The sequence below is a fragment of the Aspergillus piperis genome (genome assembly GCF_003184755.1).
Source record: "Aspergillus piperis CBS 112811 unplaced genomic scaffold BO85scaffold_7, whole genome shotgun sequence".
NCBI classification, from domain to species: domain Eukaryota; kingdom Fungi; phylum Ascomycota; class Eurotiomycetes; order Eurotiales; family Aspergillaceae; genus Aspergillus; species Aspergillus piperis.
This window is the reverse complement of record NW_020291597.1, coordinates 448731-471228: the sequence shown is the minus strand read 5'-3', so window position 1 is coordinate 471228 and position 22498 is coordinate 448731. Positions and strand designations below refer to the sequence as shown.

Here is a 22498-nt window from a genome sequence, read left to right as displayed (position 1 = left end):
GAGTCGGTGTACATGCCTATGCCTCCTCTCCAGGCAGCACACCTTGCGTTGAAGGGTGTTATTCGCTCGGACGCGGCAGACATGCTGTCAGTGCAAAGTATGTTCATACGAGAGTTTTGTGCAAAGAATAGTAACACAAAAAAGCAAACATGAAGTCAAATTCAACCGTTTTTCCGGCCCAACTTCACCTCTTCTTCCAATTCTATATATAGTACGGAACAACTGAACTTCATAGCCCTAATTGGAATCCTCAGGTTTACATATCACCATGACATCCTCTTATTGTTCAGTTCTACTTCCAACCACCACCACCACCACCACTACTACTACAACTGTACTAGTCATTCCATCCCGCCCTTACTTCAACGTCAACGCCTTGCCAGAAAAGAAAAGAAAAAAAGCAATTCTAGGTTTTTCGCCTTGATTCAAGAAAATTCTTCAGATCATTTCTCCCACTGTTAATCCCCGATTTCGTGTAACAATCGTTCCGCCCTCGCTCTGCCGTCCTCAACGATGCCCCCATTCCACAACGCTACCGTCCCGTTTTCCACTCAATCTTGGAGTCTAGAACACTTCCCTAACAATGAGCCCTCATAAAATACCCCAATTCTTGAGAACCACCTCCTCCCCAACTCCTCGGACCCGTTCGCAACCCCCAAGAGGCACCAAGCCCACAGTCGCATAACCCGGCTGCCTGAGCAGCGGTATCCAGCGAGGAGAATTGGGGGTTGATAAAGTCGTATCACAAAACCCTCTGTATACTATTACTATAAGCGACCGCCACCAGCTCTCACAACAGAAACACCATACCTACAATAGACATTATACCTCCCCTTAACAAGAAGTAGTAACGTAAATCCCAAAGGCACATGATTGATTCACTAGCTAGGCTATAGGCTATAGTGAGACCGAACCGGCCATACACACCCCAAAAGTCAACCCAACCCGACCAACCCTCCCTAACTATGAGTTATTTTATTTCTTCTGCTCCTGGAACTAGTAGTGCCCACATCTGTGCTTGATCTTCGGATGTTGGGGCTCAACTCCCACAGAAGAGAGGAGGGAGGGGAAAATGACGTAGCTGGCTATCCACTATGCCTGCAAGGTCAGGGATGTGAGTGAATGTGTCAGACAGACACCATGAAGTGCCTGGCGGGAGTATACTTTTCCATCCATTTGTTGTACGTACCTGTTTTTCCTGGGCTGTGGTAGCAGTACCTGCGTTGTTGGCAACGTGTATACGCGAGGAGAAGAACAAGGTACCTTGAGGACGATAGTCGATACATGCTAGCTACTACTTACCCACCTAGCTAACTAGTATGTATACATGTAACTACTAAACTAAAGATGCATGTGGCACCCCGCAGGCCTTGGGCCACCAGCCGCCGGTAAGTGGCTGCTTAGTAGTACTAATGAGTAGTAACTACTGCGAGTTCGAATACTCGGAGCCAATAACATGAATCAGTGGGGAGGGCTAAGCAAACTGTCATTTTTTGGACTAGCTGGGGGGGGGGGGTGGGAAGACTGGGAGGGGGCATGAGGACCAGGTGGATGGATATTCGGATGGATGGTGGAGTAGAATACGCGGCTTGATTAATATGGTGGGGGAAAAGGCTAAGCAGCCACTAACTCGATACTAGTACTAGAATTAGTCCAGCCGTTGGAGATGAGGGTTGACTGGGGGCCCCTGCTCGGGACGATGCAAGAGTTTCGCAAGGTCTACCTTGATAGTAAGATGGTGTCGGTTGATTGGTGAGGTCGATGTTAGTCGGAGATACTAACGATGATTGGGATGGATTGACACAATGATTTCATCCAATTATCCCTACTGGGGGATGGAATGTGTCTGTGTACTGGATATAAGCGACAAGTCAGCAGACAGGTGATGGTATCATCTGCGTCGGGTTGGAGCCATTGAGAATTTGAGACAGAGATCGTATAAGTAATAAATGATGATAATAATAATAAGGCCCCCTGATAATCTACAAGTCTATTCTATATGCTATGTATGTACATGTGCCCAGCCGAATTATCCGTCTATGCTAGTTTACCCTAAGTCCCAGTTGTATGTCATCGAGTCATCAATATGTTTCGCATTTCATCGTGCAGTCCACACGCCCCGTGGCATCCGGCATCGCGTCCGTGCCTCTTGCGGCATCGTCTCCCAAAGCACTTGCCGCACTTCCTGGCCCACCTGGTCGATAGCATCCATCGCCCATAGTACATCCAGGTGCTCGTACTCCTCGATCACCTTGGCGTGCGCCAGCCGGACGTGCGGCTCTCGCCCATTTTCGAGACGGTGCAGTAACCGGCGCCCGTCCACGAGACCATCCGAGCCTGCGATCCACAGACCAACAGGAGGCATCTGGGGGCCATACCACGCGGTGTCGCTACGGAGGACCTCGCCATGGCCCCGCGCCACCCGCTGATCCTCCGCCGCCTCGGCCTGCGTGACCTCGCTCGTCGCGAGGATGCACTTCTGGTGAGCAAAGCACTCGCCCCCCAGCCACCACCGCATCGTCTCCGCGCTCACGTACACGGGTGCAAACTGAAACATGCGATCGCGGAGGCCGCGGTCCCAGCGCGCATCGCTCCACCCAAACAGGAAGGAAAACACGTAGTATCCCAGCGTGCCATAGATGCGCGGATGTAGCCGGCGGTGTACCGTCATCATGAAAGGAATAAACGCATGAATGCCAAAGAAGGCCCGGAAGACGAGAGGGGGGATAATCCGCATGAAGCGAAAGTAGACCCGTTCCACCAAGGGGCCTGCGTACACGGCCGGCGCGAGGGCGCAGAAGACTGAAATCCGCTCCCCCAGCTCCGGTCGCTGATCCTTGGCCAGTGCGATAAATGTCTCTGCGGTGCCCTGCGAGTGGCCCACGAGTCCAAGCTTCTCAAAGCCTGTCTCGAAGAGCACCCGGGAAACCAGTGCCGGCAGGTCCAGCACCCCCATCTGCTGGATGTTCCAAGCCCACATCCGTGGATCCGACTGAAACAACGTCGTGTGTTCCGGAACCATGCCGCACCGATTGTTTCCGAGCCAGACATCGTAGCCTGACTTGCACAAAAAGAACGCAAGGCTGTCGTCATCGTTGGCACAGAATGCCCCGGCGCTTTGCAGCAGCCCGTGCATTAGAAGCACTGGGTATTTTGCCGGAGTTCGGCGAGAGGCCTCAGGGTTGGTCTGGCCAGTGAAGAAGTGTGGGCCTCGCGGGCGCCGGGCCTTAGGAGGCAAGGGGGTGTGTTCCTGCGGGTTGTAGACATGCCACAAGGTGAGGATGAACCCATCCTCGGTTTGCACCTTGAATGTCTCCACATCTAGCCCTACCCGTCTAGCGTAGTATGCTACATCGCATACAACCGGATCCTTACCCCCTTCCAAGGGCGGACATTCATCCAGTGCCTCCTCATCCACCTCCTTCTCTCGTCGGTAACTCCACCTCCGCGAAGCCTTATTTCGCTCTACCTGCCGTGACCGCTCCTCTTCGTGAAATAATCTCGTAGTGCGGAGAGACGGTCCACCTATCTTCCGACGAATCTGCAAGACAGATGCACTAGCGGTCTGAATAATAGCGCCCAGGATGACTGTTCCGAGAAAGACGAGGGACAAAACGAAGGATACGCAGCGGATGATCAGATGCTGAACCGAGGTAATCAGGGAAGGCGGTCCGTAGGACGGTAGCGGTGGGAACAATGGGTGTGTAACGGTATTTGCAATCGAGCTGCCGAGTTGATTTTTCCATGGAAATGGTCCTTCCTCTCCGAGTAGTCGTTCAGTGACCGCTGAGGCATTTTCCGAATCCTCATCACAAACGGGGCCCAAATCCTGCAACTCATACCCTGTCTGTAAGGGTGCTTTCAGCCCTGCGTCGGGCGCTGGATGCTGCTCAATCGAACCGACTTCAACGGTGGTATCGAAGTAAGGGGCCTTGTCAGAAACGCGCGATTCAGCGCCCCGGGCAACACTGGTGGACAGCCCCTCGTCGGGGTCGGATTCAGAGATGAACATGGGGGATCAGGGTACAGTGGCTGATCCAAAATCAGGGAAGGAAAAGGGCCTCATTTTCAGTTGACGAGGAAGGGGGGAGAAAGAGGGAGTCGGGAGGGAGAAATAGGGGATGAAGATCGAGGCGAAGCAGAGACGATCTGGAATCGCAGCCTTCCCCAATGATGAAAGATTGGCCCCAGATTTCAGGCCAGCATCACGTGTGGTGGGCCCGTGCACGTCACCCGGTGGGGGGTGGCGCCCAATCAGCGACGGGGGATCGTTGCCTGAGGCGTCACAGGGGGGTCATCCTCTCAGGCACTCAGGCACCCCAGGGTCACAAGTGACGTGCAAATGACATGCAAGAAGAAGAGATAAGAAGAAATCGGTGATTCAATCATAGTCATATATATCATATCGTGCGCTAAATATATCACATCATAGGCTAACTATATTAACAGAAAGAAAAGAAAACCATATCCAGCCATATCCAAGGAAATGAATAAAGTCATATCCTAAACCAAATAAAAATCCATATTAAGCCGTCTCAATATGTTGAGAAGACTCGCGCTTCTGGGGGAGTTCACCCTCCACTTCGTACACACTGGGCCCGGCCTTCTCGGTATCCGCACCGGCGAAGTGTGCCGAAGGGATGAATCCCGGAGAGCGCCAGGCTGCTGACACCTTCGAGTAAAGCTCGTCCACCTGCTCCAGACTGAGGCCCTTGGTCTCGTAGATGCAGGTGTACACAAAAACTCCCGCAACGAAGCAGAAGCCACCCCAGATGAAGAACACCTTGGACTGCAGGTTCGCGTTGCCCGGACCGGAATCCACCATGTAGGGGGTGGCATAGGCGATGGCCCAGTTCAGCAGCCAGTTCGTGGCCGTCGTGATGGAGAGACACTTGGCACGAGCCTTGAGTGGGTACAATTCACCTGTCACAACCCACGCGACGGGGCCCCAAGAGCTGGCAAAGAAGAAGATGTAGATGCAGACAAAGGCAATCAGGACCTTATTGGCCACGTCCGAGGAAGCCACCATGCCCACAATAGCCACGATCAGCTGGCACACGCACATGCCAACCGCACCGAACAGCAGCAAGGGCCGGCGACCCCATTTCTCGACCATGTACAGGCCCGGGAACGTGGAGACCACGTTGACAATGTTGGTGATGAGTGTGATGGTGAAGCTGTTCTGAATGCCCGAGCGCTGGAAAAAGGTCGTTCCGTAGTAAACTGAAAGCGATTAGTCTGAGAACCTTGACGAATCAGAAGAAGCACACTTACAGATGAAATTGACTCCAGCGAGTTGTTGCAGCGCCTGCACAGCACATCCAGTGGCCAACCGCTTACCCAGGGAGCCAGTCAGAATGTCGCGGAAGCTTGCCTTGCCCACGCTCATCTCGTATTCGTGCGAGGCGCGAATCTCCATCAATTCATCCACGACGGCCTGGTCGTCAACATTCATGCGACGAAGACGGGCAAGCGCCTTGGCCGCGGCCTCGTGTTTATCCTTCTTGATCAGGAAGCGTGGCGTTTCGGGAAGCACACTCATTCCGACAACGAGGATGATGGCCCATGCGAACTGGACGGCAATCGGAATGCGGTAGCTACCAGTATCCATGCGGTCCTTGGTGGCATTGTTGACGACAGAAGCAAGCAGCAGACCAATAGTGATGGCCAGCTGATAGGCGCCGACAATGGTACCACGAATCCACTTTGGAGCCGTCTCAGACTGATAAAGAGGGACTGTATTCCAGTTAGCACCTGTGTAGATAATATAGGGGCTTGGCGACTTACTAGTTGCAGAGAGTAGACCAACACCAAAGCCAGCAAAGAACCGTCCAGCAACGAACAGCGGAATCGAGGTGGCTGCGGTCTGGAGGATCACACCGAAGCAGAAGACAAATGATTCGATGATCATGGCAATGCGGCGACCAAAGTAATCCGCAACGGGAGCAGAGGCCAGGGCACCAAAGAAAGTACCGGCAGACAGCAATGACACAATCATGGAAGACTGAGATGAGGTTACATCGGGGTAGTCATCAGAGGGGTTGATGTATCCGGTAGAGAACATCTTCCGCCAGAACTTCATGGCCAGGATACCACTGATGGTTCCAGTGTCATAGCTATTCAGAGCCAGGTCAGACACACATCCCACGTATCATAATTGAGGGATAGAAGTACATACCCGAAGAGGATACCTCCAAAGGAGACAAACAGACCGATTATGATGGCGGGGGCCGCTGAGCCCACCGCATCATCTGGTCTCTTCAACAAGAAACCCATAGTAAGATTGGGAGACCAAAGGCAGAGCAATCGACTGAAGGTAGGAGATGTGGGGTCAGGCAAAGATTATGTGAGCGATGTAGCAGTGAGCAGTGAGCAGTGAGCAGAGTGTGAGTGTCAATTGAGCCGGAGAAGGTAAGATGATGAGAGATCCATTACCCCAGACCCGGGCCATGGAGGCCTTTATGTAGTATTTGGAGCGGGACGCGGGGATGGCAGCGAGCAGGCAGATTCGTCCCCAGATCCGGCAGACCGACAACCAGACCGGCCGGAATCAGTCAGTCTCTGCACGCCACTGACCACGGAATCGGGCTAGGTGAGAGAGAACGGGGCCCCAGACTCCGCAGTCTCATTGCGAGTGTGTGTGCCGAGTCTGGAGAAGAACGTTGGGCCGAGGCGCCATGAGTGGGGGGTAAACACGAGGGAACCACTCAGTGCCCGAGTCCGACACAGGCCAAGCCAACATGAAGCTGTAGAGTCAGAGACTGGCTGAGAGAGCGAGAGCATGGGGGTGCCGAGGATTGACTATGACGGCGCGGACAAAAGTCAAATTGAGGCATTTGGCCGAGATCATCCCGATCATCCACGGGTCCCCAGACCGGTCTCAGCCACGATCATGGTCGGTCAGAGGAAAATCGGGATATCGCACGCGAGCCATTGCAGCCAGTGTGCTTGGAAGCGGGTAGTTTGGATCTAGAGAGATCTAGAAAGAGGCGCGGAGATGAGGCCAGACGCGGCTGGTGCAGACAGAAAGATGTGGAAAAGAGGCCGGGAACGGCCAGCCAGACTCGCGTGGCCGGCGGGCCAGATCTCCCACTTGTTTTGCCCGTCTCTATTTCCGGCTGGGGATCTTAATCACCTAGCGCACAATAGGAAATATACACGGTTCCTTGACACACGGATTTTGATGAGCAGACCCGGAGGGCTGCCCGTCCCTGTGTTGTCCTGGTGAGTCCGGGGTTCCTGGGGGCCCGAACCGAAAATTCCAGTCGAGCTCCGGCCACTCAACGGGCTCAGCCACGCTTTGGTCGTGGGTGGCAACCATGGATTGCTTTCTCCCCAGTCAACAATTGAATTCAGGTTCACACTTTCTTCTCACCGGAGCCGCTTTAGGCTTGGGCAGTCAACAGATTAGAGTCTGGGCGTTTGCTTCCCATCCCAATTGCATGGGTTGTGAGGGCAATTTGGTTTGAGCAGGCCGCCACCAGGATGCTTAATTTAGTGTGTTAATGCTCGTGTGATTGGCCCTGTAGGGATGAATCCCCGAGATATGCCCGCACCTGGTCCAGTAACCAGTAATAGAATTGCGCAAGCGAGAAATGGGTTGATTGCTTGAGGGTGCGACGCTGAGGGTCTGATCTCCAAAGTCTATTCGGGTTAGAGTTGGTCACCTGGCCTGACCGGGAAGGGATCGACCGTGGATGCTGTCTATCATTCATGGACATCAATCATCCTTTCGTATGGCTTGCAGATAGCCAACCCACGATGTTCTCTGTATGATTGATTGGATAAAATAATACATCATGACGCAAACAAAAAGTGACAAGAGAAGAGATAGTGTAGCAAAAAAGAATTTTGTTAAAAAAAGATATGGACATCTCCGATACGGGGAATCGAACCCCGAGCTGCCGCGGTCAAGTCTTTCGGTTTGAAAGGCGGCGATGTTAGCCGTTACACCATATCGGATGCGATGGAAAATATGATCCCGCTATTGACTATACAAGCCAGTGAAAAATATTCTTTAAGGAAAACAATGTCTCGGTGTCTGTTAGAACTAGACCACGCTCTACTCTCCTTTGTTGATCCTTGATATGCATCCATTTTTTGGACAGTAAATTCGAGAGGTCTTGTAGACGTGCTTTTCTATCACTTGGACCGATCCTTACCCAGTTGAGTACCGGTACAACAGACGATAAGCATAGTAGTAACCCTAATAGAGATATATATACTATCACCAGTACTCTCTATCATAGCGCGCGTAACATAGATACTTACTACTAGTAGTAACAATTGGACCTTTCTACAAACAAGTCACCAATGTTGCTGACAGGGCTGGGTAGGAACCAAAACCAGCAACCCCAGTACCATTATACATATACCTAGTACTTATGATATAGGTGTTTTTATGCTCCCCACCAACAGAAGACGCCAGTCAACCATGCACGCCTGCCCAAAGCTACAATATGAAAGGGCTAGAGATCTATGTACAGACAATATTTACCCACGCAGCGAAACCGACAAAAAAAACTATCGCCTACCATCGCCAGACGAGGAAGAAGTACCAACATAACGCAATTCTGGCGACTCCCATGACCGATGCAAGGAATTCCTCCTGTATCAGGGTCATTTGGGAAGCGCTAGCCCCTGGCCGTCGTGACCCGCCACGCGATGGCTTCCACTTAGCGCTGCCCACTTTGCCCTCATCTGAGCCCGCGTAAGCAGCATGTATGGGAGGTGCGTTCACCGCACGGCTGGCCAGCCCGCGAGGCGTTGGGAACGTGGAGCTAGACGTACCAGAAGATGGGGTCTTGTAGCGGGCCGCGCGCTGCGGGGGCGGGGAGCGATGTTCTGACAAAGGCAGAATGGGCTCGTCGGGACTCGCCCCGGACGGGAGATATTTTACAATGATCGCAGCACGCACAAGGAGTACGCACAGGGTGAAGCCAAGAATTACCCCGTAGTAGATAAAGACGGATAATTGGTCTGGGAGAAGACACAAGTGGTTCTGGACCGTGCGACCGGCATTAGCGGACCCATCGGGTTCACCAGTGGCCAGATCCAGAGGATTCCACAAGCTGGTGAGTACAAAGCCCGGTTGACGGATTCCCATGGCCCATGAGAGGCTCTTGACTGTAATCTCCTTAGGAGACCCGCTGAACTCGTGATGTGAGATCTCGCAGTAATCGTGGTCATCCCCGGAATACATCTGGACCAAATTAGGCCCGACCTTTGAGACGATATCCCGAGAAATGGCTGGGGTCAAAACATTTTGATATTGATAGCCCCGACCCATCGGAATAGCGTTCCGGTCATCCTCCTCCAAACCCTCGCCACTGGGCGGATAGTGTTCGCGATAGGGCCCGCACGGCGTGGCCGGTCGGCGATATAAAGGTACGTGAGAAAGAAGGATAGTGGGAAACCCCGCAACCTCCGGCTTGAGCTGCGGGTCGACGGACGGTTCCAAGATATCAACAGCCCGATGCTGAAACTGACGGCCCTCAGTCTTATTGGCGAGCATGCGCAATGCCTCAACTTCCGCCCTGCCCCGATGTACGTTCATGCGGTCGAGGAAATCCTGGGTATCTCTCCAAATGTGTTCGTTTGGCTGTTCTCCATCGCCCGAGCCCGTGCCCGAGCTGCCTGTCTCCGGGTCTGGCTGGTCCATGGCGCTCAGCGACACGGTGTCAACAGAGATAAAAGTATGGTTTCCAATGACATCAACGCGATTGCTTTTGCCAAAGAAGCTCTGAAACCTATCGCGCACCGGGATCTGGACACCCGAACCAAAACCCAGATCGTGATTTCCAGGCAAGCTAGTGATCAACCTCCGCCCAAGCGGGTGACGTATGTGATCATCACCATCTTTCCATGTATCCACAAATATTTTCACGAATCGATGGAACTCTTTCTTCCAAAAGCGGTCCTTGTATTTCTTGTAGCGTTTCTCCGGGCTGGAACTGGATGCCGTAGCCCATTCCCTGCCCCCGTCGAAAAGGTCACCCAGGAACAACACGGAATCTGGGCCTAGTTCTTTCTGAATGGACGAGAAGGATCTCCGAAGGTATTGATCGGTAAATTTGACGGTCAACGTCGAAAGGGGCCATGGTCGGCCGGGATATGTATGAGGATCGACTAATTGCGGGTCGGCGATGAAAGCGACATGATGTGGGATTGCGTCTTGAGGCTGTATCGAGCAAATATGACGAGTTAGCGGAAGAAAGAAAGGGACAAATTCCAACGTCGACCACCTACCCATCTCTCCCAATTACCCCAGGTGCATGCTTTCACGCTGTCCTGAAAGACAGTCCGTTCGCCCCACCATAATGTACAGATCCATAAAACAACCAAAGCGTTCGAGATGGTGAAGACATATCTAGCGACCTGCTTGAATAGCGACAATATCCCATGTCTAGTACTTGTCGCCTCACGTAGATCCGAAGCCCACCGTTTCGGCCATGGCGGCGGTGATTGATCCCGCTCCGACGAACCCGAGGACCACGCGGGCGACCCTGGTCGAGCAGGACGATAAGAGTCGGCAATGGCGTTGTGCGAGTATGAATAGCTCATCTTCGTTGTTTCAGCCTATGGATGGTCGAGCGCAGCTCTGCTGCATTGCGGTACCGAGGCTGACACACGAGAGGTGGGCAGCTAGCAGTTGACCGAACCGGAGGTCATGCTTTGGGGAGTATCAACAATTGCAAGAGACACAATAAACGAGCGACAGGTCAGCTAAAGATTAGATATAAGAATGAGGGAATGAGAGTCAGTGCATGACGATGTGGGAATGGATGGTCCAAGGGGGATCGCCGCCGATTGACGGATGGAGACACGTCACGTGCGCCGCGGCTGGGCGCGACGCTTTTGAGACATTTATTCTCGATTTGGCCCCAGGCCTCAATATTCAGGGTCTGAGAAACACTTGGCAGCAAAAACTCCGCCACCACACTCCACTCAGGTCCATAATTCAGGGGAAATACTACTTGGAAGCGAAGACGACGGATTCAGATCACATGCAATGTCATTGCTAAGAATACAAGAGAAGAATAAGAAAAAGTGTAAAGAATGCAATTACGCTTGTCAGTGACAAGTCTCATCACATGCAGCCATCTAGGAAGTCCACCCAACATGCACCAAGTTGACCTGAGATGCAATATCAACAACGGCCAGTCCAAACACATAGGTTCCAGTCATACAAATAATGGGGTATGTTGAACAGAAAGGAAAATTAATATGGTGGGGTTGTAAGGAAGGTGTAAGAAAAAAAGATCATAGGACAGGGAGAATTTTTATCGCATCACCTCACGGTGATTGCTTGGGGCAACACTGGCCACCCCGGGCACACTCCTCACCACATTCCAGGAGGCACGCCTGCGAGTCACCGTCAGGTACACTGGGTGTTCGACTGGGAAGAGTCCCCGAGGCGGAGGCTCCGTTGCTACCGGCACGGTAGTCCGAGGGGGCCATGATCGTATCCTCAGCGTCACTATCGGGCGCAAATTCAGGCTGGATCGTCGAAGAATGGATCCCATAAGCGTGCAAGCACTTCCTCACTTGCCTGGCCAGACGCATATAGCGCTCTGAGCCTTCACCCTTGATCTCCGTGTCCACCTGGATGTGAATAGACGCGACTAGCTTGGTGTCGCTCAGCTGCCATACGTGCAGGTGGTGGGAACCGATGACGCCCGGAAGTCCTTCGATGTCCTCCTTGATATGGTCGATGCTGAGGCCGTGGGGCGCTGCCTGCAAGAGAATACGCGATGCAGCCTTGCATAGGGGAATGGCGGAAAGCAGAATAATCACAGTGATAACAAGCGAAATCCCAGGATCCACGTAGAATCGCCAAGAATAATCGGTCAGCCAGATGATGAGCGCAGAAGCGATGACACCGATGTTACCCAGTGCATCGCCCATCACATGAAGGAAGACGCCCCGCATGTTGAGGTCATGGCCATGACCATGGCCATGCTTTTCGTCTTTGGGCTTTGGTTGAGCATGATTGTGGAATTTGTGGAGATCATCATCGGCAGCAGCAGTCCGGGACCGAGCAAGTGACTCCGTCTCATCGGTATATTTACCAGTGCGACCGCCGTGACTAAGGAGGGCTGAGCGCTCGGATGGCTGGCCGTCGGCGCCCTCTTGAAGATCGCTGTCCGAGCCGGACTGTTCGTCATCATAACGGTTCTTACTGGCTGCGATAATCTCCTGTCTCATACTAGCGGGGTGAATCTGGATGTCTTCCACGTCAACATATCCACTGTAGCGACTGTCGACTGTCCGGCGGCGACGCGAATAGGGAGAGTGTGGCTCGGCACCACCAGTCTGCTTGATCCACTTGTGTCAGCTACATAGACCTGGTAGAGATGAGTCCACTAACGTTGTTCTGGCCATCTGCGTGCACGTGGTCATGATCGTGGTCATGGCCCGCAGCATGTACATGGTCATCGGCGCCTTCTTCCAGATCTCCAGGGCCATGACTGTGGCCGTGCCCGTGGGAGTGATCATGGAATAGAACAAGACCAATTATGTTCGACAGCAAGCCGAGGCATCCAACGATGCAAACGAACTTCGGGTTCTTCACTTCCTGAGGCTCGACTAGTCGTTGTATAGCTTCCAGGAAAATCGATAGACACAGAGCGACCAGGAAGACACCATTAACTAGAGCACCCAGAGTTTCTGCGCGTTGCCACTAAAGAACCAACCGTCAGGATGAGAGGTGGACCTGTAGAATCGAGACAAGCTTACCCCGTAGGTGTACATTTTTGAGTTGGTTTCGCGGTTGGCGACCTTGACAGCCCAGAGGCCCACACATAATGACAGTACATCATTCAGCTGTGCCAATACTGGTCAGAATCATGCTATCCCTAGGGTATTTCGGTAAGGCGGCGAGATAAGGCGTACCATGTGAAACGAGTCGGCAACCAGGGCAAGGGAGTGCACGGAATAACCTGCGCGAAGAATTATCGTTAAAAGACGCCTGGGAGCATATAATGGCATGGACACGGACCAGCAATCAATTCCAACAAGAAGAAAGCCGTATCAATCGCCAACAGGATCAAGATCCTGTTTGTCTTAGAGAGACCCATGATGGTTGAGGCCTTGCGCTCAGTGGCGCGAAAATGAAGGAGAAAAGGGACGGATGACGGCAGACTTCCAATCTAAGCGTGGTTGTAGTCGTTCATATGCCAAAGTCCGCCGAACAGTACACCAAGGATGACCTAGGAGGAACGCGATCAAGCGGGAGAAGAGAAGGAGGAGAGAAGAGGATAGGAAGGAAGACCAGGCGATAAATAAGTCATGGAGGAAATGAGGGAGAAAGAAAGAGTGACGCGGATTTCCTTGGAGCGACAAAAGTGGAGGGAAATGGCAGAGAGTCCGGCGGAAGGCCGACCGGAACGAAAGTGGCGTTAGTTGCTTAGTTGCTGCTCCGGCCTCAGGCGCCCATCTGGACTCGGCGGGGTTTAGCGGCCAGCCTTATCACTATTCCGTCTCCACTACTCCCTGCCTACTGCCTACTATTCTCGTCTCTTGTCTACTCTCATGCTGAGTTCCTACTCAAGAGACACATTCACCGTTGGATACGTCACCTTCAGATCTGCCTGGTCAGAACTGCAAGGAAATATCCTACTGTCACATTCAGAACCTGTCTTGTCTGCCACATGCACTACCCGAACTTGGTGCTTGCAGCTGCCGACATCATCGAGGTACAAAGGTACGTGGTACCCACTCCACAGTGGTTTCTCCACCCTCTCCTGAACTGCTGCTATACATAACCGGTACGCCGCTACGATCTCCCGTATCTCCTCAAAATGATCGTCCTGATTTTGTTAGGATGTGAATTTCTTTTTCTACGTTCTCGTATCAACTTGCTGCGCCAATTCATTCTCTGATGATCTATGCACAAGACGGCAAGCACAGCAGCGTCTTTGTTGTGTGTGCAACATCATGACTCGGAAGAAAGAAATTTTTGGCACTAAGCCCAAAGACTAATGCGGCGGCTAGTACGCCATGGGCGACCGTCAGTGCGCTAGCCTTGAACTATATTCTATTTTGGCGAGCAGCCGACCGACTAGACAAGGATTCATTTTGCGAAATGAAGTGGGTTTTAGGGTTTGTTTGAGATGCCTACAGAGTGCCCATTGGGTATGCTGACCACTCATGAAGTCCTGGGACAAATCTGGTATCTGGACGGCCTTTGGAAGGGCTGACTGCGATATGCATCTTGACGAATCAGCATGACGAGGGTCCAAGTAAGCCAAAAGTAACATTTCGGATAACGGAGCAGATCCAAATCGCTCAATGTCCCGGAGATTGTGGCCTGCGCACGATACATGACTGGATCCACTGTCGCCAATTTCACCAAAGAAGCTCCTTCGCTCTGAGGTTTGTTTCACACTTAGATCGGATACATTTCGGACTGTCTCAACCGAAGATCCCGGAATCACTCCCGATATTTCCGGCTTAGAGTGATAGGTACATTTTATTCCCTTCATTTGGTATTTAGTGGTATCTAGGTCAAGACCTGACGCACCAACCCTGTCAAGCGCATTTGACAGTGAACCGAGACCCGTATAGCGGAGCATTTCAATCCTGCAGGGTTCTAAGCGAAAGTCACTACTTTCCACAACGTATCAATTCTTTCAACCTGATTAGCTTTGACTGTTTGCTTGACAATGCCTGACTATGGCAACATGATCCATAGATCCTAGACCCACCTGGGGAATGGTGTTTTCTCGCCAACTGCCTGGAGCGATCGTTGTACACCAACCGGTCTAGCACTCCGTTGCAATATTATGCCAGCAAGACTTCAAAGAGCGTAAAATTTACCAGTAGAACCCATGAAACAGTGCTATATACAACGAACTACCACAATATGGGCTTCCAACGTCAACCTCTACGCCGTATACGCCGGCGGCGGCGACATCGCCCTCACCCCCTCTTCGTCCGAACTCTCCTCCTCCAACCAATACTTCACATCCTTGCTATCCAACTTCTTCTCATTAACAGGAATCTGCATCTTCTGCATATCAGCAATCAGCCAAACCCTCCAAACCAGAATGCAATATGACGAGAAGATGAGAAATAAAATACTTACCCCCTCACCCCCCTTCTTCAACACCACCACCTCCTCCCCCTCCCTAACCCTCCCCACCAACACCCCATCCTTCCAAACCCCATTCCTAACCACCATCCCCTCCAGATCCGTCTTCACCAGCACACAACACATCACTTCACAATTCACCAATTTGCACCGCTGCACCCGACACTCATCCGCAATCATGCACCTGGACACATTACTCCGCCAGAGAGAACTCCCACCCAGCAAACTAGCATCTTTCACCTTGCTGCGCTTGACAGAGGCGCGATCGCGGAGAACCGCGTTGGAAAGGGTGCTCCGGTGCGAGTAGCTGTAGGTGTCGAAGGAGGTATGCGTGGCTTCGGTGCGGGAGACAATGGCGTTAGTGAGGGTGGTGTGGTTTAGCTTGGAGCGGTAAGTGGTTGAGTGCTTGACGATACAGGATGTTAGGGCGGAGCGGAGGAGGCTGGTGGGGGTTTTGGCACTGCCGGAGCAGGTGATGGTTACGTCGCGGAGGTCGCTGCGGGTGATGGTGTCGGATGGGGTGAGCTCGTTGAAAGTGCTGTTGATGAAGGTGGAGCGGGTGATGGTGGGGAGGGTGGATGTTGATATTGAGGTCATTGTTGTGGGTTGGATAGGTTAGGTTGATGTTCATTCATACAAAGTATCTAGTAGAAGGAGGGAGGGGAGGAAGATAAGGCTAGATTGATAAAGCAAGGGAGCGAATATGCTGCTGCCTATTGGGACTCTGATAGCATATAAGATGCTTAGCTATTGTCTATATGATGATGATGGATGTCTGGAAAAGGTTACGGTTACATGGATCCTGATTACTTAGTTTAGGCCGCGAGATTTCTACATCTGACTAAGAACTTCCAAGGCACGCAGATACCCTACGCAGGGCTGAGCCGCAGGGGGCCGTGAGCTGGAGATCACATGTTCCGCCCGGGTTTCATGAAGTGATGGCTTGTTCCAACGGAGAGGCCAGGATTGGTCATCAAGCCATAGGATGTGTTTAAGGGAGACCCTCATAACCTATCAACTACCTTTGAGTCGTGTCAATGGATCGCGATTTTTCCATCGTTCTTGTTACCCCGTTGTTAGAAGGATCGAAGATATAGCAGGAAAACTATGAATATCTTCAGTGGTGGAAAAAAAACCCATCGAGGCTGAAATGACGGATCATATAGCATGTAATCATGTTCACAGTATCGAGGTGTCATTCGTGGTGATATTGATAAGCCAAAGAACCATGCTATCACGGCTATTATCACAAATTTTGATGATATGGATAAGACTTCACAAAGGGTTGAGTTCACAACCCTGAAGAGTTGGAAGCCTGAAATAAAAGTAGTTTTTTGTGTCTAATATGATCTTGTACATGGCGTATATGCATACGTGAGTGAGACATGCCTGTCGGGGCTAGGCGGGCCTATCTTGTTTTCTTTCATTTCTCCCTGTGGCGCAAATGCTAGCATAGAAAATCTGGGCTGGATACGTTGTGGCGGATTCCTGGCATGTCAGTCTCAGTTATGAGTGGGCGCTTTCTCAGCACTGGTGGTTCTGAGGCTCCTAGGTGGATTAACCGCGGATTAGGATGTCTTTCACAAGATATAGATAATAGATGGCAGAGTACTTATATCTTGATATACTTGATCAAGCGTGCGTTGAATAAAGAACTGCGATGTCGAGGTGGGCACCCCAAAGGAACTGTACGCATCTTTGGGACGAAGAAGAACATGGCGCGGAACTCTCAGCTGTGCCACCGCAACGACTTGAGAGGGTGGCGGACGATGGAAATAATATGCCGCGGATTCTATTGGGTGGCATGGCAGTTTGTTGAGAAACCAAGAATGAGAGCAATGATACACCTGCGGAAGGATGTAAGGTTGTCCGCTTCCAAAGTCAAAATCTAGATCTTGGAAGCTGCTGGAACCGTAGGGGATGAGAATAGGTGTAAGAAGAATCCTTGGCCGCTTGCTCAGGGATTTTGGCATGGCTTGGCTCTGAAGTCGGTGTAGTTCGCCCGTAAAGCAGGGTGTGGTTATTCTATTCCGTGCATTCGCTGTCTTCAATCTCGATTGATAGACCGAACGCTGGCTGTCATGGACCCAACTCTACCAGAACAATGTGAATGATTACCCTCCACGCGAGTCATGTTGTACAAGAGCGACAGATAGCGACTTTTTTGTAGAGAAAGCAGTCCAGACCCATTTTTTCGAAGCAAGGGTACGGTGAGCACGATCAGTTGAACAGGCCCCTTGCTTCACCTTGTAGAGATGCGACAGTTCTTAAGGACCGATGCCAATTTCACAAGGTTAAAAGCTCGGGCTATTAAGCTGTCAAATATAGGGCTCGACAAAGTTTGTTAGGCTTTGAAAGCCCTATATCATGAAAATGACAGCGGAGTTGGATCGGAAAGGTACCATCGTGAGCCTCGAAAGCATCCAAGATGGCGAAATCGGCATTCTCGATTTGGACGGCGGTGTCACCCCTGAAATCAACGGGGATGGAATGCCGCGCCAGTTCAATTGGCTTTCAACTCTTGGAATTTCTTTCTCGATCACGAACTCCTGGGCAGGATACTTGGTAAGCATCTATGCCAGAGCGTCAGAGACATCTTCTGATGCGTCCATCGTATACAGAGCAACTTTGGCCAGATCCTGGCTTATGGCGGTCCTCGATTAGTGATATTTGGATCTATCTGCGCTTTTGTGGTTCAGATCATTGTAATTCTCGGGCTCAGTGAGCTGGCATCGGCCTTTCCGGTACGCTCTCTGCTGTCGCATCCTTGAGCTTTGTTTTGATCGCATGGCTCACAGGACTAGTCAAGCGGAGGTCAGTATTATTTTTGCTACATGCTCAGTCCAACCAAGTCGAAGAGATTCTCAGCGTTCGTGGTCGGATGTATGTCTGTCTTAGCATGGTGGATAGTGACGTGGGTTGCACCGCCCCAGATCTGTCGATCGACGAGGCCCTGATGATCATTGCAGATCTTCCGGTGTCCAGATGGTTACGGCCTCCCTTGCGGGTATAGTCAAATTTTGGCACACAGAATATACAGCCGCGCAGTGGCATATATACCTGGTATATATTGCTATATCTCTGCTCACATGTGAGAATCATCGTCCAAAATGGCAACTCAGAGTAGCTAATCCACTAGTGACACCGATATTCTTGGCTCCGAGTAAAGTCAACTGGACGGTTCAGACGGCCCTCTTTCTATCTCTTACGGGCATGGCCCTCATTATCACTATCTCACTTGGTATGTGCCAGGAAAAACAGCCAGTGTCATTCCTGCTGCAAAGAGGGTATGGAACATCTGGCTGGAACGAAGGTACTGCGTGGATGCTGGGCATAATGAATACGATGTATTCTATGACAGGAATTGATGCTGGTATGTCTGTATCAGTGAGCTTCACTACTCCCTGTCGCGTACTGACCGACCGATGATGCCCAGCTATCCACATTAGCGAAGAGCTCCCTCAACCAGAGAAGCGTGTCCCTCAGGCCATGACCATGAGTGTTATTCTGAGTCTCGCTACCTGTCTTCCATTGTCGGTTGCACTGATGTTTTGCATGTCCGATATGGAAGCGGTTATCAATTCGGAACTGCCAAGCTTGGAAGTGATGTATCAGGCGTATGTATTATCGAGTCGACCTCTATGTCAAACTAGTCCTAACTGCTATATTCAGCACAAAGAGTAAAGGCGTTACTACCTTCCTCTCAGTGTGGCTCTTGGTTGTCTATGCTGGTAAGTCCAAAAGACACGTTTGCACGCGCCATTCGAGCTAACCGCCAAGCTATAGCCTCAATCCCGTCTCAATGGGTGACGTGCGGCAGAGTAGCATGGGCTTTAGCTCGCGATGTAAGCGTCTGTATGACACGCCGATGAATCCAACCTGACAAGACTAGATTAACTCCCCGTCAGCAAGATACTTTGCTAAAGTCGACGACAAGCTAAAGTTTCCTGTTCGCACCACAGTTGCTAGCTTCGGCTTTGTTGCTATCTATAGTCTGTTATACTTGGTTTCCTCGGGCGCTTTCAACACGATCACCAATAGTGCGATACTCTTCCTCCACATAACTTACGTGGTGCCTCAGGGCATACTTTTGATGAAAGGCAGAGTGGGCGCACTACCACTTCGATACTTGAAGCTTGGCTGCCTCGGCTATCTCTGCAATGCCTTTGTCATTTTGTGGATTGTTATACTTGGAGTGTTTGTCTGCCTGCCTCTTGGGTTACCGGTAGAAGCCGAGTCGATGAATTATACGGCTCCCGTGCTAATTGGTCTATTTGGCCTTGTGATCCTCTTGTGGTATGGACTAGGAAGGGTAGCATTCCAGGGACCCCAGATTGACAGGGACATGATGCAGGAGGTAAATTTTGGTCTCAAGTGAATGGACTTGGCCGAGCTGTTGGCTCGCAACGGAGGCGGCAGTCGGTCAGTCATTGCTTCCAGACTTGAAGATTTGTGAAACCTCAACGAGGCAAGATTGCAGTGAGAACCTTGCTCAATTTGGCTGCGCCACTTGACACGTGGATGAAAAGTACAGACTCCACGAATGAAATTCGATTCTCCATAGACCGTGAGCGGAATACCGGATATTGCTTCGAGTCTGTACAACAGTGCTAAGAGAGACTCCGACTGACAAAGTGTCTCCTGAGTACAGACCCTGTCATTTTAAGACATCGAGCGGGTGCAATGTAACTCTGGCATTCACTTTAGGGAGGTGGCATTGATGTTGCCTGCGTCAAAGTGGCATCAACCGCTCGGCTGCTATAAAGATCAGTCGGGAAGCTTCAGCCCCCTTCCCCTCCCCTTCCCCTCCTATTTATTCTTCTGTGCGACTTCATTTCGTCCAGCATCCCAATCCCTCCTTCTTCCCCTGCAGGAATTAAACGCTTCACTAAAAACTTTGCTAAGTCTCACAATTTTCTTATCAAGAAGTAAGCCGCATCCTCCTGACAACTCTCCACATCCCACCGTGGACTGACATCTCTCTAGCCAAGGATCATTTCCAGCCATGGATGCCCACCTTGATCTCACCCTCCCTTCGACCTGCCCGGAACTTCAGCAAGGCAGCGATTCCAACTGGGATGATGCCTCCTTTGCTCTTTATTCCATGATTGAATTGTCTTCCGAAGAGCTGGATAAGCTGATCACCGCCCTGAACCGGGACTGGAAGCGGGAGATGACCGACGAAGCGATGCCTCTTGTTCGCACCCCTACCGTGTACGACTCCAGTGGGAAAAGCCTCCGAGACGTCGTCCAGGCTCACGTTGATCTGGACAAGGAATTCACTCCTCGTGATGATGGCGGTGCTGAAGGCGACATTCATTGGTACCCCACAGCTTTTGTTGTTGTCACCACTCGCGAGTGGGAAGAGAAAGGACTCTTGTTGGTGTATGTGGATGTCGAGGAGAAAGAATGCCCCATGGACAAATTCTTCTTTCACATCGACAACGCTAATATTATGTTGTCAAGCTTGAATTTCGGTGATGAGAGCCCCTCTTCCAGCAGATTCAACTGGGAAATGGGGCATGGAGTGAACGCTGCATGAATGAATAGCTTAGATGTTGTGCTACAAAGTCACTCTCTCTTTTTTTCTTCTCCATGTTCATTTCGTACAATATTGAAGCGTGTGACGTGATATTATTTACTATTGGCTGAATTACTATTCTCCATATCATTATCAGCCTCACACGATCACTACATGAATCCACCTTTTCAGGCCCTTGTGAGACTGAGAGGCTATGCTCACTGTAAGAGCCCTATTTCGGACCATTTCCTCTCGTTTCATCCCTCTTCACTTCCCACGGCTATCCTGTCCTCATCTACACACTTGAGCCTGGGACGGTGGCTACACAACCCCTTGTCTCAATCTCGGCGCAGTTGAATGATCAGCAGATCAATTCAAATTAACATTGTGCCACAGGCCTCTAAGCCAAACATAATGTCTCAGTCAAAATGGCCACGGCACAACCAAAGCCCTCAGTCCTTGAAGCTTATCATCCACACAGTACAACTACCAATATCCTCCGAACATCGGCAGTATAAAGCCTCCAATATGAAGCCTACCCACCCCCACATCTTTATACATAAGCCATTGAGCATCATCCCAGGGCACCATGAAGCAACTCTTCCTCTTCCTTGGCTTTCTAGCTCTCTTTACCCTCTCTTCGGCAGTAAGTGTAGCCTTCAACTGCGACAACGCCCATGTCGGCGGTAAAAAATCCTTTCCTTTCTATTCACTGCCTTCCAATACACCATATACTAACTACATTCAACTAGACGTATGCCAAAACATGTGCTTCGGTACCCCCCTTCCCCCAAACATACATCTCACCAACATCGATCTCCCCTAACCACACCAGGCACCAAATGCAAACGCCTCGGCACAACCCTAACCTGGGACAAACCCAGCCGACAAGTCTCTGATCGCCGCAGTCGCGAAGCCGGCTGTGGTAGTTCCAACCGGTGCAGCAAATCCCCCTACGGCAGAGGCTACCAATGCGACGAGTACCCGTTTAGATCCGTGCGGGAGTCCGACAGAGGCGGGCAAGTTAATCGCTGCGTTCTAGCACGATACAATAACGGCACGTTCAAACCCACCCTACCTTACCAAGCCAAGGTTTTCCTAACTATCTAGTTATCCTGAGCTAACGGGTTGATGTATCGGCGCGCAGCCCAAGGCCAAGTTCTCCGCAACTTCTACAACTCGCGCGGACAGTTCCAAGGCAAGGGATGTAATGGGACTGCACCGTGTCGGTTTAGTGTCTCGTTTACGAATGCCAGTCGGTTGCAGTACTGTAAGAGTAGGCCGAATTGCACGAATGATGGGAATGAGTATACGAAGAGGGGGCCTGCGAGGAGGGATGTTGAGGCCGAGGGAGGAACTGAGTTCTATAGGTTGGAGAGTGGGATGGTGTTGTTTGCGCCGGGTGGTTTGGAGATTGGGGAGGTGGTTTATCGGACTGGGGTTGGGAATTGGACGGTGTTTGAGGATGGGGGTGGTGAGGGTGGGAATGGGGACGGGGATCAGGACGCGTTGGGGGATGATGATAGTATTCAGGCAGAGGAGGATAGGGTTGTTGGGGTGGTTGATGGGTGGGAGGGATGAGAGTGCGGTTCAACTTACTGTGGGTTGATTGACCAGTGGAAGTAGTATATCGATGTCTTGAGTGGAGGTTATATATTTGTGGAAGGCAAACTGGATAAACTTCGATGGTAGCCTGGTCGATAGGAAAGAATGCATACCATATCAGAAGCACTATCTTTTTCAGGATATGGATTATCAGGTGAAATGATCAAATCAACTGCATTGAAGTATGATTGAATATTATAGCTAATATTGTCATTATCTCAAGAAAAAAAAAAAAAAAAAGGTGTAATTGTCATGACCAAAAATCGTGAGTAATGGTA

At 51.1% G+C, this 22498-nt stretch overlaps 9 protein-coding genes and 1 non-coding gene across 10 annotated transcripts; 2 read left to right on the top strand and 8 right to left on the bottom strand.

Moving 5' to 3' along the window:
- Positions 1-526: 526 nt before the first annotated feature.
- On the bottom strand, positions 527-955 carry BO85DRAFT_274692 (uncharacterized protein). Its single transcript, XM_025655134.1, has 2 exons — positions 811-955; positions 527-761 (listed from the first exon to the last, which is right to left on the bottom strand). The coding sequence occupies exons 1-2, from the start codon at positions 869-871 to the stop codon at positions 592-594; spliced, it is 231 nt and encodes a 76-aa protein (XP_025516339.1). The 5' UTR covers positions 872-955; the 3' UTR covers positions 527-591.
- Positions 956-1934: 979 nt separating this feature from the next.
- Positions 1935-4140, bottom strand: BO85DRAFT_448476 (putative ab-hydrolase associated lipase). Its single transcript, XM_025659940.1, has one exon. It carries the CDS (start codon positions 4010-4012, stop codon positions 2099-2101), a length of 1914 nt encoding a protein of 637 aa, XP_025516338.1. The 5' UTR covers positions 4013-4140; the 3' UTR covers positions 1935-2098.
- Positions 4141-4525: 385 nt separating this feature from the next.
- On the bottom strand, positions 4526-6276 carry BO85DRAFT_437591 (sugar porter family MFS transporter; the record flags this gene model as incomplete). The annotated part of the gene is made up of 4 exons (XM_025658625.1): positions 4526-5223; positions 5275-5736; positions 5788-6116; positions 6179-6276. The coding sequence occupies 4 exons, from the start codon at positions 6274-6276 to the stop codon at positions 4526-4528; spliced, it is 1587 nt and encodes a 528-aa protein (XP_025516337.1).
- A 1598-nt stretch (positions 6277-7874) lies between these two features.
- On the bottom strand, positions 7875-7962 carry BO85DRAFT_t127. Its single transcript has one exon. It is a non-coding gene; the product is annotated as a tRNA-Glu (tRNA).
- A 356-nt stretch (positions 7963-8318) lies between these two features.
- Positions 8319-10767, bottom strand: BO85DRAFT_419087 (putative manganese ion homeostasis (Fr)). The gene is made up of 2 exons (XM_025657841.1): positions 10249-10767; positions 8319-10180 (listed from the first exon to the last, which is right to left on the bottom strand). Exons 1-2 carry the CDS (start codon positions 10561-10563, stop codon positions 8531-8533), a joined length of 1965 nt encoding a protein of 654 aa, XP_025516336.1. The 5' UTR covers positions 10564-10767; the 3' UTR covers positions 8319-8530.
- A 223-nt stretch (positions 10768-10990) lies between these two features.
- On the bottom strand, positions 10991-13333 carry BO85DRAFT_448473 (cation diffusion facilitator family transporter). Its single transcript, XM_025659939.1, has 5 exons — positions 13001-13333; positions 12895-12941; positions 12739-12825; positions 12371-12682; positions 10991-12315 (listed from the first exon to the last, which is right to left on the bottom strand). Exons 1-5 carry the CDS (start codon positions 13077-13079, stop codon positions 11296-11298), a joined length of 1545 nt encoding a protein of 514 aa, XP_025516335.1. The 5' UTR covers positions 13080-13333; the 3' UTR covers positions 10991-11295.
- A 556-nt stretch (positions 13334-13889) lies between these two features.
- BO85DRAFT_274547 (uncharacterized protein) lies at positions 13890-14731 on the bottom strand. The gene has a single exon (XM_025655133.1). The coding sequence runs from the start codon at positions 14574-14576 to the stop codon at positions 14013-14015; it is 564 nt and encodes a 187-aa protein (XP_025516334.1). The 5' UTR covers positions 14577-14731; the 3' UTR covers positions 13890-14012.
- On the bottom strand, positions 14668-15977 carry BO85DRAFT_448472 (uncharacterized protein). The gene has a single exon (XM_025659938.1). The coding sequence runs from the start codon at positions 15689-15691 to the stop codon at positions 14888-14890; it is 804 nt and encodes a 267-aa protein (XP_025516333.1). The 5' UTR covers positions 15692-15977; the 3' UTR covers positions 14668-14887.
- A 1490-nt stretch (positions 15978-17467) lies between these two features.
- On the top strand, positions 17468-20636 carry BO85DRAFT_369787 (amino acid permease; the record flags this gene model as incomplete). The annotated part of the gene is made up of 10 exons (XM_025655934.1): positions 17468-17659; positions 17716-17838; positions 17937-18101; positions 18281-18467; positions 18531-18711; positions 18767-18825; positions 18881-18939; positions 18987-19451; positions 20000-20022; positions 20081-20636. The coding sequence occupies 10 exons, from the start codon at positions 17468-17470 to the stop codon at positions 20634-20636; spliced, it is 2010 nt and encodes a 669-aa protein (XP_025516332.1).
- Positions 20637-21204: 568 nt separating this feature from the next.
- On the top strand, positions 21205-22196 carry BO85DRAFT_437585 (uncharacterized protein; the record flags this gene model as incomplete). Its single annotated transcript, XM_025658624.1, has 3 exons — positions 21205-21261; positions 21368-21506; positions 21763-22196. 3 exons carry the CDS (start codon positions 21205-21207, stop codon positions 22194-22196), a joined length of 630 nt encoding a protein of 209 aa, XP_025516331.1.
- Between the last annotated feature and the right edge of the window lie 302 nt (positions 22197-22498).

What these genes read in the sequence shown, in the direction of transcription:
- BO85DRAFT_274692 (XM_025655134.1), bottom strand. Translation starts at nt 871, where the DNA reads ATGTGCCTTTGGGATTTACGTTACTACTTCTTGTTAAGGGGAGGTATA. An exon ending in AGGTATAATGTCTATTGTAG is followed by an intron (nt 762 to 810) that starts GTATGGTGTTTC and finishes TTATAGTAATAG; the next exon opens with TATACAGAGGGTTTTGTGAT.
- BO85DRAFT_448472 (XM_025659938.1), bottom strand. Translation starts at nt 15,691, where the DNA reads ATGACCTCAATATCAACATCCACCCTCCCCACCATCACCCGCTCCACC.
- BO85DRAFT_419087 (XM_025657841.1), bottom strand. Translation starts at nt 10,563, where the DNA reads ATGAGCTATTCATACTCGCACAACGCCATTGCCGACTCTTATCGTCCT. An exon ending in GGGGTAATTGGGAGAGATGG is followed by an intron (nt 10,181 to 10,248) that starts GTAGGTGGTCGA and finishes TGCTCGATACAG; the next exon opens with CCTCAAGACGCAATCCCACA.
- BO85DRAFT_448476 (XM_025659940.1), bottom strand. Translation starts at nt 4,012, where the DNA reads ATGTTCATCTCTGAATCCGACCCCGACGAGGGGCTGTCCACCAGTGTT.
- BO85DRAFT_274547 (XM_025655133.1), bottom strand. Translation starts at nt 14,576, where the DNA reads ATGCTCCGCTATACGGGTCTCGGTTCACTGTCAAATGCGCTTGACAGG.
- BO85DRAFT_448473 (XM_025659939.1), bottom strand. Translation starts at nt 13,079, where the DNA reads ATGGGTCTCTCTAAGACAAACAGGATCTTGATCCTGTTGGCGATTGAT. An exon ending in CTTGTTGGAATTGATTGCTG is followed by an intron (nt 12,942 to 13,000) that starts GTCCGTGTCCAT and finishes TTCTTCGCGCAG; the next exon opens with GTTATTCCGTGCACTCCCTT. An exon ending in CAAAAATGTACACCTACGGG is followed by an intron (nt 12,683 to 12,738) that starts GTAAGCTTGTCT and finishes TTGGTTCTTTAG; the next exon opens with TGGCAACGCGCAGAAACTCT.